The sequence below is a fragment of the Larus michahellis genome, unplaced genomic scaffold (genome assembly GCF_964199755.1).
Source record: "Larus michahellis unplaced genomic scaffold, bLarMic1.1 SCAFFOLD_609, whole genome shotgun sequence".
NCBI classification, from domain to species: Eukaryota; Metazoa; Chordata; class Aves; order Charadriiformes; family Laridae; genus Larus; species Larus michahellis.
This window is the reverse complement of record NW_027435973.1, coordinates 1-12,000: the sequence shown is the minus strand read 5'-3', so window position 1 is coordinate 12,000 and position 12,000 is coordinate 1. Positions and strand designations below refer to the sequence as shown.

General features: G+C 61.6%; 2 protein-coding genes across 3 annotated transcripts; both read left to right on the top strand.

Annotated features, from left to right (window-relative positions):
• Positions 1-710: 710 nt before the first annotated feature.
• On the top strand, positions 711-3,309 carry CTU1 (cytosolic thiouridylase subunit 1; the record flags this gene model as incomplete). Its single annotated transcript, XM_074571376.1, has 1 exon — positions 711-3,309. A coding segment is annotated over one exon (2,360 nt), but the record flags the coding sequence as incomplete, so codon positions are not given.
• Positions 3,310-3,779: 470 nt separating this feature from the next.
• Positions 3,780-12,000, top strand: LOC141736803 (synaptophysin-like protein 1). 2 transcript variants are annotated; one of them, XM_074571377.1, is made up of 5 exons: positions 3,780-3,879; positions 6,152-6,270; positions 8,627-8,837; positions 11,103-11,279; positions 11,733-12,000. In XM_074571377.1, exons 1-5 carry the CDS (start codon positions 3,811-3,813, stop codon positions 11,853-11,855), a joined length of 699 nt encoding a protein of 232 aa, XP_074427478.1. In that variant the 5' UTR covers positions 3,780-3,810; the 3' UTR covers positions 11,856-12,000. The 2 variants fall into 2 exon arrangements, with proteins under 2 accessions (XP_074427478.1, XP_074427479.1); XM_074571378.1 differs by lacking the exon at positions 6,152-6,270 and adding an exon at positions 4,945-5,011 and having other exon boundaries at positions 3,801-3,879.

Below are 12,000 nucleotides of genomic sequence, written 5' to 3'. Positions count from 1 at the left end.
AGGCGGTGGGGGGGGACTGGGAGGCACTGGGAGGGCACTGGAGGGCACTGGGAGGCACTGGGAAGGGCTGGGAAGCGATGGAAGTGGAGTGGGAGGCACTGGGAGGGCAGTGGAGGGGACTGGGAGGCACTGGGAAGGGCTGGGAGATGATGGAGGTGGATTGGGAAGCACTGGGAGGGCACTGGAGGAGACTGGGAAGCGCTGGGAAGGGCTGGGAGGTGACGGCAGTGGACTGGGAAGCACTGGGAGGGCACTGGAGGGGACTGGGAGGAGAGTGGAGGGGACTGGGAGGCACTGGGAAGGACTGGGTGGCGATGGAAGTGAACTGGGAAGCACTGGGAGGGCACTGGAGGGGACTGGGAGGCACTGGGAAGGGGTTGGAGAGGTTAGGAGTGGACTGGTGGGGACTGGGAGGCAGTGGGAGGGGACTGGGAGGGGACTGGGGGGGACCCGGAGGGCACTGGGCTATACTGGGAGGGACTGGGAGGGCACTGGGAGGGCACTGGGAGGGGCTGGGAGTGGACTGGTGGGGACTGGGAAGCACTGGGGACCGTTCGGAGGGCACTGGGCTATACTGGGAGGGACTGGGAGGGCACTGGGAGGGGACTGGGGGGGGAACCGGAGGGCACTGGGCTATACTGGGAGGGACTGGGAGGGCACTGGGAGTGGTCCTGCCCCCCAGCCCCGCTGAGCCGCGTCCTCCCCCCCAGGTCACAACGCGGATGACATCGCCGAGACCGTGCTGATGAACTTCCTGCGCGGGGACGTGGCCCGGCTCCGGCGAGCGGCTACCGAGGCCACCGGGGTGGCTACCGAGGCCACCGAGGCCACCGGGGCCGCTGAGGCCACCACGGCCCCAGGGGAAGCCGCCAAAAGCGCCGTAAGCCCCAGGAACGTCTCCAAAAAGTCCGTGGCCACCAAGAACCTCGCGGGGGCCACCAAGAACCTCGCGGGGACCACCGAGAACCCCATGGGGACCACCGAGAACCCCATGGGGACCACCACGAAGGTTCCTGCGGCCTCTGTGGCCACCGTGGCCCCAACGGAGGCCACCCCAAACCCCATGCAGACCACCAAGAACTTCATGGGGACCACCAAAACCCCGATGGAGACCACCAAGAGCTCCATGGGGACCACCACAAACCCCATGGAGACCACCACGAAGGTTCCTGCGGCCTCCGTGGCTACCACGAAGCCTCTGGAGGCCACCAAGAGCTCCCAGGGGACCACTGAGAACCTCATGGAGGCCACCACGAAGGTTCTTGCGGCCTCTGTGGCCACCGTGGCCCCAACGGAGGCCACCCCAAACGCCATGGAGACCACCAAGAACTTCATGGGGACCACCAAAACCCCAATGGAGACCACCAAGAGCTCCATGGGGACCACCACAAACCCCATGGAGACCACCACGAAGGTTCCTGCGGCCTCCGTGGCTACCACGAAGCCCCTGGAGGCCACCGAGAGCTCCATGGAGACCACCACGAAGGTTGCTGCGGCTTCTGCGGCCACCCCAAACCCCATGGAGGCCACCAAGAGCTCCATGGGGACCACCGCAAAGGTTCCTGCCGTTTCTGTGGCCACCACAAACCCCATGGAGGCCACCAAGAGCTCCATGGAGACCACCACGAAGGTTCCTGCGGCTTCTGTGGCCACCACGAACCCCATGGGGACCACCGAAAGCCCAATGGAGACCACCGACAGCTCCATGGAGACCACCACGAAGGTTCCTGCGGCCTCCGTGGCTACCACGAAGTCCCTGGAGGCCACCGAGAGCTCCATGGAGACCACCACCAAGGTTCCTGCGGCTTCTGCGGCCACCACGAACCCCACGGAGACCACCAAGAACTTCACGGGGACCACCGCGAACCCGGCGGGGACCACCGCGCAGGTTCCCACGACCTCCGTGGCCACCCCGAACCCCGTGGAGACCACCACGAAAGCCTCTGTGGCTACCTCCGCCCCGAAGGTGGCCGCCGCAACCTCCGCCGAGCTTCCCTTGGCCTCCGACCCCCTCGAGCCCGGCGACGAGATCTCGCCGGCCGTTTCCGGACACCCCGTGGCCGCCTGGGTTCCCGATGGCCACCGTGAGGTCCCTCGGCTCCCGGTGGCCACCCCGTGGCCAGCGGTGCCCCGGTGCAAGCCCTTGAGACACGCCTACGAGAAGGAGATAGTCCTTTACGCCCACTTCAAAGGCTTGGACTACTTCAGCACCGAGTGCGTCTACGCGCCCCACGCCTACCGTGGCCACGCCAGGACCCTCCTCAAGGATTTAGAAGCCACCCGGCCTAGTACGGTAGCCGCCTTGGGTCATTCGGGTCGCCGGTTAACCGTAGCGGCCGAGGTGGCTACCAAAACGTTAGGGGCCTGTAAACGCTGCGGGTTCGCCGCTAGCCAACCCCTCTGCAAGGCTTGCGTCCTCTTGGCTTCCTTGGAGAAGGGGCTACCGCGTTTGGGGTTGGGCAAGCGGTCGGTGGAGTTGGCTACCGGCCTCGGTGGCTATTGGGACGCGGAGGGGGGCGGCCGCGGGGGCGGGGGGAGGGAGGGTTGTGGGGATGGGGGGGCGGAGGGGGGTGGCGGCGAGGGCGGTGGCCGTAGGGCTTGTTGTCGCGGGGCTGGTGGCTACTGGGGGGATGGGCACGGGGCTGGTGGCCCTGGGGTTGGTGGCCATCGGGGTGGCGACCGTGGAGGTGGTGGCCCTGGGGCTTGTTGTCGCGGGGGTGGTGGCCACGGGGCTGGTGGCCATCAGGGTGGCGACCGTGGAGGTGGTGGCCCTGGGGCTAGTGGTCACGGGGGTGGTGGCCGCGAGGATGATGACCCCGGGGCTTGTTGTTGTTGTGGGGCTGGTGGCCACGGGGCTGGTGGTGGCCCTGGGGGTGACGGCCCCCAGGGTGGTGGCCGTGGGGCCGGTGGCCACGGGGCTTGTTGTCCTGGGGGCGGTGGCCACGGGGCCGGTGGCCACGGGGTGGGCGTGGCCGAGGTGGAGGTGGTGGGCGGGGCCGGGGGGGCGGGGCGGCGGCGGGTGCGGGGGCTGGGGCGGGTGCGAGGGGCCCTCAACATCTGGGACTTCTGAGAGGGCGGGGCCCGGGTGGGGCAGGGCGGGGCCCGGAATGGGCGTGGCCTGCGAATGGGGTGTGGCCGTTGGGTGGCCACGCCCCCTCGTAGCCACCGCACAACCCTCCCCCCCCCCCCCGAGGCGGGGGTTGGTGTGGGATTGGGGGGGGGCGTGGTCTGTTATGCAAATGAGTTGAAACGGGAGGTGTGGTCATGCAAATGAGCTCCGCTCTGCCTGCCAATAAAGCGGTTTGATTATGCAAATGAGGTTTTATGGGGGGGGGGGTGAGGCGTATTATGCGAAGCAGCGAGGGTCTGACCGCATTATGCAAATGAGGGCACGCCCCCTCGGGGGGGCGTGTCTATGCAAATCGCAGACACGAGCTGCGCCGCGCACGTGGGGGGGTGGTATGTAAATGAGATGCCGGGGAGGCGTGGCTATGCAAATGAGAGGAACGCGCGCGGGCGGGGGAGCGCCCCTGTGAGGGCGGGCGTGGGCGTGGTCGGATATGCAAATGAGAAGGGCGGGGGGTAGGGAAACGAACGGGGCGCGCGGCACGGGGTATACAAATGAGCGGGGGAGGGGCGGGGCTATGGAAATGAGCGCGGGGGCGAGGCCTCGGGAGTGGGCGAGGGGGGCGTGGCCCGCCCGGCGAACGAAACGGCGCTTCCCGATTGGCTGCCCCGGCGCCGGCGCTTCCCCCGCCCCTTCCGTCCGGGCGCGCTGACGTCACTTCCGCCGCGCCGGCCGGAGGAAAGATGTCGGGCCCGCGGCTGGAGCTGGGCCCCGCCAAGGAGCCGCTGGGGCTGGTGCGGGGCCTGCAGTGGGTGCGTGCGACTGGGGGCACTGGGATGTACTGGGAGGGGGGCTGGGGGTTGCTGGGAGGGACTGGGGGTTGCTGGGAGGGGCTGGGATAGCCCTGGAGGGGGGGGGGGACGGACACGGGGGACTGGGAGGGACTGGGCGGGGGGGGAACTGGGATGGACCGGGAGGGGATTGGCAGGGCCTGGGCGGGGGGGCTGGGGGTTACTGGGAGGGACTGGGATATACTGGGAGGGACTGGGATATACTGGGAGGGGCTGGGGCAGGCTGGGAGGGGCTGGGGTAGACTGGGAGGGACTGGGAGGGGCCGGAGCGGGGACTGGGAGGGACTGGGACATACTGGGAGGGACTGGAGGGGGGGCTGGGAGGGCACTGGGATAGACTGGGAGGGGACGGGGGGCACTGGGGGTTACTGGGAGGGACTGGGATATACTGGGGAGGGCTGGGGGGGGCACTGGGATAGACTGGGAGGGGACGGGGGGCACTGGGGGTTACTGGGAGGGACTGGGATATACTGGGGAGGGCCGGGGGGGGGCACTGGGATATAGTGGGAGGGGACGGGGGGCACTGGGGGTTACTGGGAGGGACTGGGATATACTGGGGAGGGCCGGGGGGGGGCATTGGGATATAGTGGGAGGGGACGGGGGGCACTGGGGGTTACTGGGAGGGACTGGGATATACTGGGGAGGGCGGGGGGGGGCACTGAGGGTTACTGGGAGGGACTGGGATATACTGGGGAGGGCGGGGGGGGGCACTGGGGGTTACTGGGAGGGAGTGGGATATACTGGGGAGGGCTGGGGGGGGCACTGGGGGTTACTGGGAGGGACTGGGATATACCGGGGGGGGGGGCAGGGGTTACTGGGAGGATACTGGGAGCACTGGGGTGTTCCTGGGTGGTTGGGGCGGGGGGGGGGGGCACTGGGAGGAACTGGGAGGGAACTGGGAGCCTTCCTGAAGCTCAGCCTCGATGAGGTTCGTTTTTACGGTTAAAAAATAACAATTGAAAAAACCCAAAAAGCTCTGACATTAAAATTAAAAACGCGAATGAGATTTTTTTTTTTTAAAAAAAGGGGAAAATCAGAAAATGCCGCTCGAAAAGCAAATAAAAAATTCGAGGCGGGAAACGCCTTGCGGAAGGTAAAAATTAGACGAAAAATTTAAGGGCGATTTGAAAGATGGAGTCAAAAATCGCGTGAATTTTTAAAATTCTAAATTACGATTTTAAAGAAAATGGAAAAAGGGGCGATTTAGGTTAATTAGAAAAACCTTTAAAATGGAGTTAATTGTCGGCACGTTCCGGTTTTATCGGGGTGAAATCGTCTCTTTTCCGACAGTTTGGATTTTTAAAATCTAAATCAAAAAGGAAAAAAAAAAAAAAAATTGGAAAAAATTAAAAGCCAAAGGGACCCTTTTCTGCCTCTTTTTCCCCCTCCCAAAAAAAAATTGAAAATTTTGGGCAGTTTTTGGGGGGTTTTTCTTTTTGGGGGGGGGGGCTTTAATCGTCGCTTTTTGGCTTTGTTCGTTGGGGGGTGTTTTTTTTGGTTTTTTGGGGGTTTTTTTCATTGATTTTTTTTTTTCCCCTGTTTTCCCCCGAGGAATTTAAATTTAAATAGGAAAAAGCTAAAAATAAAATGACGTTGGACCCAAATAAAAAAAAAAAAAACGCGAAATTAAAACCTAAAAACGCCTTTTTCCGGCTGGTTTTGCTTTCCCGGAATTCCAAATTTTGGCCGTTTCGGGATGGGTTGTTTTTTTTGTTTGGTTTTTTTTTTTTGTTGTTGTTTTTTTTTCCTCTTAATTATTCCTTGGGCTTTTATTTGTTAAAAATCCCTTTTTTTTTCCCCCTCCTCCCCCCCCCCCCCCATTTTTTCTCACCCAAATAAAAAAAAACAAACGGAAATATTAAAATTAAAAAAGAATCGCGGTTCTGGGGCGGTTTCGCTCTAAGAATTCAAATTTGGGGCGCTTTCGGTAAGGTTTTGTTTGTTTTTTTTCCCTTTCGTCGCTCTTTTTACTTTTATTTCCCCAAAATCCTGCTTCCCCCCCGTTTCCCCCCCCCATTCCCCCCCCCCCCCCCCCCCCGGCCCTTTGGATTTAAAAACCCGAATGAAAGCGAAAATGAAATGAAAAAGTGAAATTAAAAATCTCTTTTTTTCGCCTCTTTTTGCCCCCGATAAGTCGGTTTTTAGGGGGATTTTTTTTTTTTTTTTAATATTTTTGGGGGTGAAAATGTTGGTTTTTTTGCTTTTTTTTTTTTCCCGCTTCCCCCCCCCCCAGTTTTTCTCCATTTTCGCCTTCGCCACCTGCGGGGGTTACGGGGGTTCCGTCTCCTTCCGGATCAGCTGCAACGGCCAATCAAACACCACCGTCACCGCCTCCTTCGCCTACCCCTTCCGGTGAGCTCCCGTCCTCCATCCTGATTGGAGGAGGGGGAGGTGAGGCGGTGATGGGCGGTCCGGGTCCTCCGTCGGCCAATCAGAGCCTGGAGGAGGTGGGGGGTGGCCGAGGGAGGTCTGGGGAAGGGTTTGGAGGTGGCTGAAGGTCCGAGAAGGTCCCTCAAAGGTGGATGGGGAGGAGAAGAGAAGGAGGAGTCGGGTTGGGGAGGTCTACGGTTGGCCAACGGGCAGCTGGAGAAGGTGGGGGGTGGCCAGTGGAGGTCTGGGGAAGGGTTTGGAGGTGGCTGAAGGTCCGAGAAGGTTCCTCAGAGGTGGATGGGGAGGAGAAGAGAAGGAGTTTGGTTTGAGGGAGGTCTACGGTTGGCCAACGGGCAGCTGGAGGAGGTGGGGGGTGGCCAGTGGAGGTCTGGGGAAGGGTTTGGAGGTGGCTGCAGATCCGAGAAGGTCCCTCAGAGGTGGATGGGGAGGAGAAGAGAAGGAGGAGTCGGGTCGGGGAGGTCTACGGTTGGCCAACTAGTAGGTGTAGGACACGAGCGGTGGACGATGGAGATCTAGGGTGGGTTTGGAGATGGATGAAGGTCCAAGAGGGGCCAAGAAGGTCTCTCAGAGGTGGATGGGGAGGAGAAGAGAAGGAGTTTGGTTTGAGGGAGGTCTACGGTTGGCCAACGGGCAGCTGGAGAAGGTGGGGGGTGGCCAAGGGAGGTCTGGGGAAGGGTTTGGAGGTGGCTGAAGGTCCGAGAAGGTCCCTGAAAGGTGAATGGGGAGGAGAAAAGAAGAAGGAGTCAGGTCGGGGAGGTCTACGGTTGGCCAACGGGCAGCTGGAGAAGGTGGGGGGTGGCCGAGGGAGGTCTGGGGAAGGGTTTGGAGGTGGCTGAAGGTCCGAGAAGGTCCCTGAAAGGTGGATGGGGAGGAGAAGAGAAGGAGGAGTCAGGTTGGGGAGGTCTACGGTTGGCCAACGGGCAGCTGGAGAAGGTGGGGGGCGGCTGAGGGAGGTCTGGGGAAGGGTTTGGAGGTGGCTGAAGGTCCGAGAAGGTCCCTCAGAGGTGGATGGGGAGGAGAAGAGGAGGAGGAGTCAGGTTGGGGAGGTCTACGGTTGGCCAACGGGCAGCTGGAGAAGGTGGGGGGCGGCTGAGGGAGGTCTGGGGAAGGGTTTGGAGGTGGCTGAAGATCCAAGAAGGTCCCTCAGAGGTGGATGGGGAGGAGAAGAGAAGGACTTTGGTTTGAGGGAGGTCTACGGTTGGCCAACGGGCAGCTGGAGAAGGTGGGGGGTGGCCAAGGGAGGTCTGGGGAAGGGTTTGGAGGTGGCTGAAGGTCCGAGAAGGTCCCTCAGAGGTGGATGGGGAGGAGAAGAGAAGGAGTTTGGTTTGAGGGAGGTCTACGGTTGGCCAACGGGCAGCTGGAGAAGGTGGGCGGTGGCCAGTGGAGGTCTGGGGAAGGGTTTGGAGGTGGCTGAAGGTCCGAGAAGGTCCCTCAGAGGTGGATGGGGAGGAGAAGAGAAGGAGGAGTCGGGTCGGGGAGGTCTACGGTTGGCCAACTAGTAGGTGTAGGACACGAGCGGTGGACGATGGAGATCTAGGGTGGGTTTGGAGATGGGAGAAGGTCCAAGAGGGGCCGAGAAGGTCTCTCAGAGGTGGATGGGGAGGAGAAGAGAAGGAGTTTGGTTTGAGGGAGGTCTACGGTTGGCCAACGGGCAGCTGGAGAAGGTGGGGGGTGGCCAGTGGAGGTCTGGGGAAGGGTTTGGAGGTGGCTGAAGATCCGAGAAGGTCCCTGAAAGGTGGATGGGGAGGAGAAGAGAAGGAGGAGTCAGGTCGGGGAGGTCTACGGTTGGCCAACGGGCAGCTGGAGAAGGTGGGGGGCGGCTGAGGGAGGTCTGGGGAAGGGTTTGGAGGTGGCTGAAGGTCCGAGAAGGTTCCTCAGAGGTGGATGGGGAGGAGAAGAGAAGGAGGAGTCGGGTCGGGGAGGTCTACGGTTGGCCAACTAGTAGGTGTAGGACACGGGCGGTGGATGATGGAGGTCTGGGGAAGGGTTTGGAGGTGGCTGAAGGTCCAAGAAGGTCCCTCAGAGGTGGATGGGGAGGAGAAGAGAAGGAGGAGTCGGGTTGGAGAGGTCTACGGTTGGCCAAGGCAAGGCTTTGGGGGCTTTTGAGGGTTCAGGAGAAGTGGAGAACGTCTTCTCCCAGGCAGGTGCTGAAGAGGAGGGAGGTGGACCTGGGCTGAGACCCATCGCTTTGGCCAACCAACGTCCGTAGGAGACGGTTGAGAGAAGGGAAGACCCGGGAGCGGTTCGGTGGACCTCGGTGGGGCCGCGGGTGGGAGAAGACCTTTCCCCCTCAAGCCAACCTCCCGGTGTCCCCCAGGTTGAACCACGCCATCTTCACGCCCTCTTTGACCCACTTCTGCAACAAGACGTGGCCGGCGGACGTCCACCTGGTCGGCGACTTCTCCTCCTCGGCCCAGTTCTTCGTCACGGTGGCCGTCTTCGCCTTCCTCTACAGCATGGCCGCCCTCGGCGTCTACCTGGGCTACCTCCACCTCTACCGCGGGGCGGGCGGGAAGCTGCCCTTGGTGGTGAGTCCATCCTGGTCTTCTTCTTCCGGCCACGTTGGTCTTCTCCATCCCTCCTTTCACGCGGTCCTGGTCTCCTCCGTTCTTCTAGCCTGGTGTCTTCCATCCATCTCTCCGTCCGTCCTGGTCTTCTCCATCCATCCGGGTGTTCTCCATCCATCTTTCTGTCCGTCCTGGTCTTCTCCATCCATCTTTCTGTCCGTCCTGGTCTTCTCCACCCTTCTGCCCATCCATCCTGGTCTTCTCCATCCATCCGGGTGTTCTCCATCCATTCTTCTGTCCATCCTGGTCTTCTCCACCTATCTGTTCTTCCATCCTGGTCTTCTCCATCCATCTATCCGTCCATCCTGGTCTTCTCCACCCTTCCGAGTGTTCTCTATCCATGCTTCTGTCCATCCTGGTGTTCTCCACCCATCTGTTCTTCCATCTTGGTCGTGTCCATCCTTCCATCTTGGTCTTCTCCACCCTTCCACCCGTCCATCCTGGTCTTCTCCATCCATCCGGGTGTTCTCCATCCATTCTTCTGTCTATCCTGCTCTTCTCCATCCATCCTTCTGTCCATTCTGCTCTTCTCCATCCATCCATCTCTTCTGGTCTTCTCCATCCATCCAGGTCTTCTCCATCCGTCCTTCTGTCCATCCTTCTCATCTCCATCCATCCCTCCTGGTCTTCTCCATCCCTCCAGGTCTTCTCCATCCATCCTTCTATCTATCCTTCTTTTCTCCATCCCTCCTGGTCTTCTCCATCCATCCAGGTGCTCTCCATCCATTTTTCTGTCCATCCTGGTCTTCTCCATCCATCCCCCCTGGTCTTCTCCATCCATCCCCCCTGGTCTTCTCCATCCATCCAGGTGTTTTCCATCCATCCTTCTGTTCTTCCTGCTTTTCTTCATCCATCCATCCGGGTCTTCTCCATCCATCCGGGTCTTCTCTATCCATCCTTCTGTTCTTCCTGCTCTTCTCCATCCATCCCTCCTGGTTTTCTCCATCCATCTGGGTCTTCTCCATCCATCCTTCTGTCCCTCGTGGTCTTCTCCATCCATCCATCCATCCATCCATCCATCCATCCATCCATCCATCCATCCATCCATCCATCTCTCCTGGTCTTCTCCATCCATCCGGGTGTTCTCCATCCTTCTGTTCTTCCTGCTCTTCTCCATCCCTTCCTCCTGGTCTTCTCCATCCATCTGGGTCTTCTCCATCCGGGTGTTCTCCATCCATTCTTCTGTCCATCCTGGGGTTCTCCATCCATCCCTCCTGGTCTTCTCCATCCATCCCTCCTGGTCTTCTCCATCCATCCCTCCTGGTCTTCTCCATCCATCCGGGTGTTCTCCAGCCGGGTGTTCTCCATCCATCCTTCGGTCCATCCTGCTCTTCTCCATCCATCCCTCCTGCTCTTCTCCGTCCCTCCTGATCTTCTCCATCCATCCACTTTTCCATCGTGGTCTTCTTCACCCACCCACCCACCCACCCATCCAGGTCTTCTCCCCCCCATCTCCTGCCCCACGCTTGGCCGAAGACCGCCCGGTTGCCCTACGGCCTCTGGCTTCTCTCGCCGAGGTGGCCCCATTGCTTGGACCACGAGTCCCATCAGCCTTCGGGCCCCCCAAGGCATCATGGGACTTGTAGTCTTGCTCTTCAACCGCCCCCCCCTATATGTGGGGTGAGGGACCCACGGTGGGGGAGGAGGTTGGGGGGCTGGGGGCGGGATTTTTGGGGGTGGGGGACATTTTTTGGGGGGGGGGGAGGGGGGTCAATAACCCACCTCTGAACTTATCTCCTGCTGCCGCCGCGGACAGGACCTGGGGTAAGTGCCCCGCCCCCTTTTTTGGGGGGGGTTTAATCCCCACCCCACACCCCCCCCCCCCCCGGGGTGTCCGTGGGGCTCGGGGTCCACCACGATTGTCCTCTCCACCCCCCAGGTTTTGGGGTGCCCCCCAGGTCTGTGGGGCTTGGGGTCCACCATGATGGTCCTCTCCGCCCCCCAGGTCTTGGGGTGCCCGTGGGGCTCAGGGTCCACCACGATTGTCCTGTCTGCCCCCCAGGTTTTGGGGTGCCCCCCGGATCCGTGGGGCTCGGGGTCCACCACAGTTGTCTTCTCCACCCCCCAGAGACTCCGAGTCCACCACCATTGTCCTCTCCTGCCCCCAGCTTTTGGGGCGCCCCACGCCAACCCCGCCCTCTCCCCGCCCCACATCCCCCCTCCCGGCCCCTCACCTCGTTTTCTGGGGTCCCCCCTAACTCCACCCCCCCACCCCCCCTCCCCCAGGACTTCTTGGCCACCGTGGCCTTCTCCTTCCTGTGGCTGGTGAGCTCCTCGGCGTGGGCCAAGGCCCTGACGGACGTCAAGACCTCGACGGCCGCCCCCCTGCCCAACTGCCACCTCCCCGCCGTCACCTGTTTCCCCGGGGGGGTCACCCCCATGGGGTCCCTCAATGTCTCCGTGGTGGGTCCTCGGCGGGGGGGGAAACTGAGGCGGGGTGGGGGGGGGGTGGGGTGGGGTGGTCAAGGGACCTCTGCGAGGTGAGGTGGTCGAGGAACCTCTTTGAGGAACCGAAGTTCAACCTCAACCGTGGAGGTAGGGGGGAGGGGGGGGTGGGGGGGGGTGGGGGAAGAGAGATATGGGGAAACTGAGGCGGGGGGGGGGGGTGGTCGAGGGACCTCTCGGAGGTGAGGTGGTCGAGGAACCTCTTTGAGGAACCTCTTTGAGGAACCGAGGTTCAACCTCAACCGTGGAGGTGGTGGGGAGGAGGACTGGGGGGGGGGGGGGGGGGGGGGAAGAGAGATATGAGGAAACTGAGGCAGAGTTGGGGGGGGGTGGGGGGGAAACCGAGGCCCGGTTGTGGGGCGGGATTTTGGGGGGGGGGGGGTTGACCGTTGCCCCTCTTCCCTCTGCCAGATCTTCGGTTTCCTCAACTTGATCCTTTGGCTCGGCGCCTCTTGGTTCGTCTACAAGGAGACCCACTTCCACCGCCCCCCACCTCCGCCGCCCCCCACCGCCGGCCCCACGGCCGCCATGTAAACCCCCCCCCTCCTTCCCCCCCCCCCAAGCTGCGGCGTGACGTGTCCCCAACCCCCCACCTCGTGGTCACTGGTGCCCTTTGGAGTCCCTTCTCCGGGGAGATGCCACCGCGTCCCTTTTTTTTTGGTGGTTTTTGGGGGGGGTT

Excerpts from the sequence above, each read along its gene's own strand:
- LOC141736803 (XM_074571377.1), top strand. The coding sequence starts at position 3,811 with ATGTCGGGCCCGCGGCTGGAGCTGGGCCCCGCCAAGGAGCCGCTGGGG. Across the intron at positions 6,271-8,626 it reads TCCTTCGCCTACCCCTTCCG|GTTGAACCACGCCATCTTCA; the intron begins GTGAGCTCCCGT and ends GGTGTCCCCCAG. Across the intron at positions 11,280-11,732 it reads GGTCCCTCAATGTCTCCGTG|ATCTTCGGTTTCCTCAACTT; the intron begins GTGGGTCCTCGG and ends TCCCTCTGCCAG.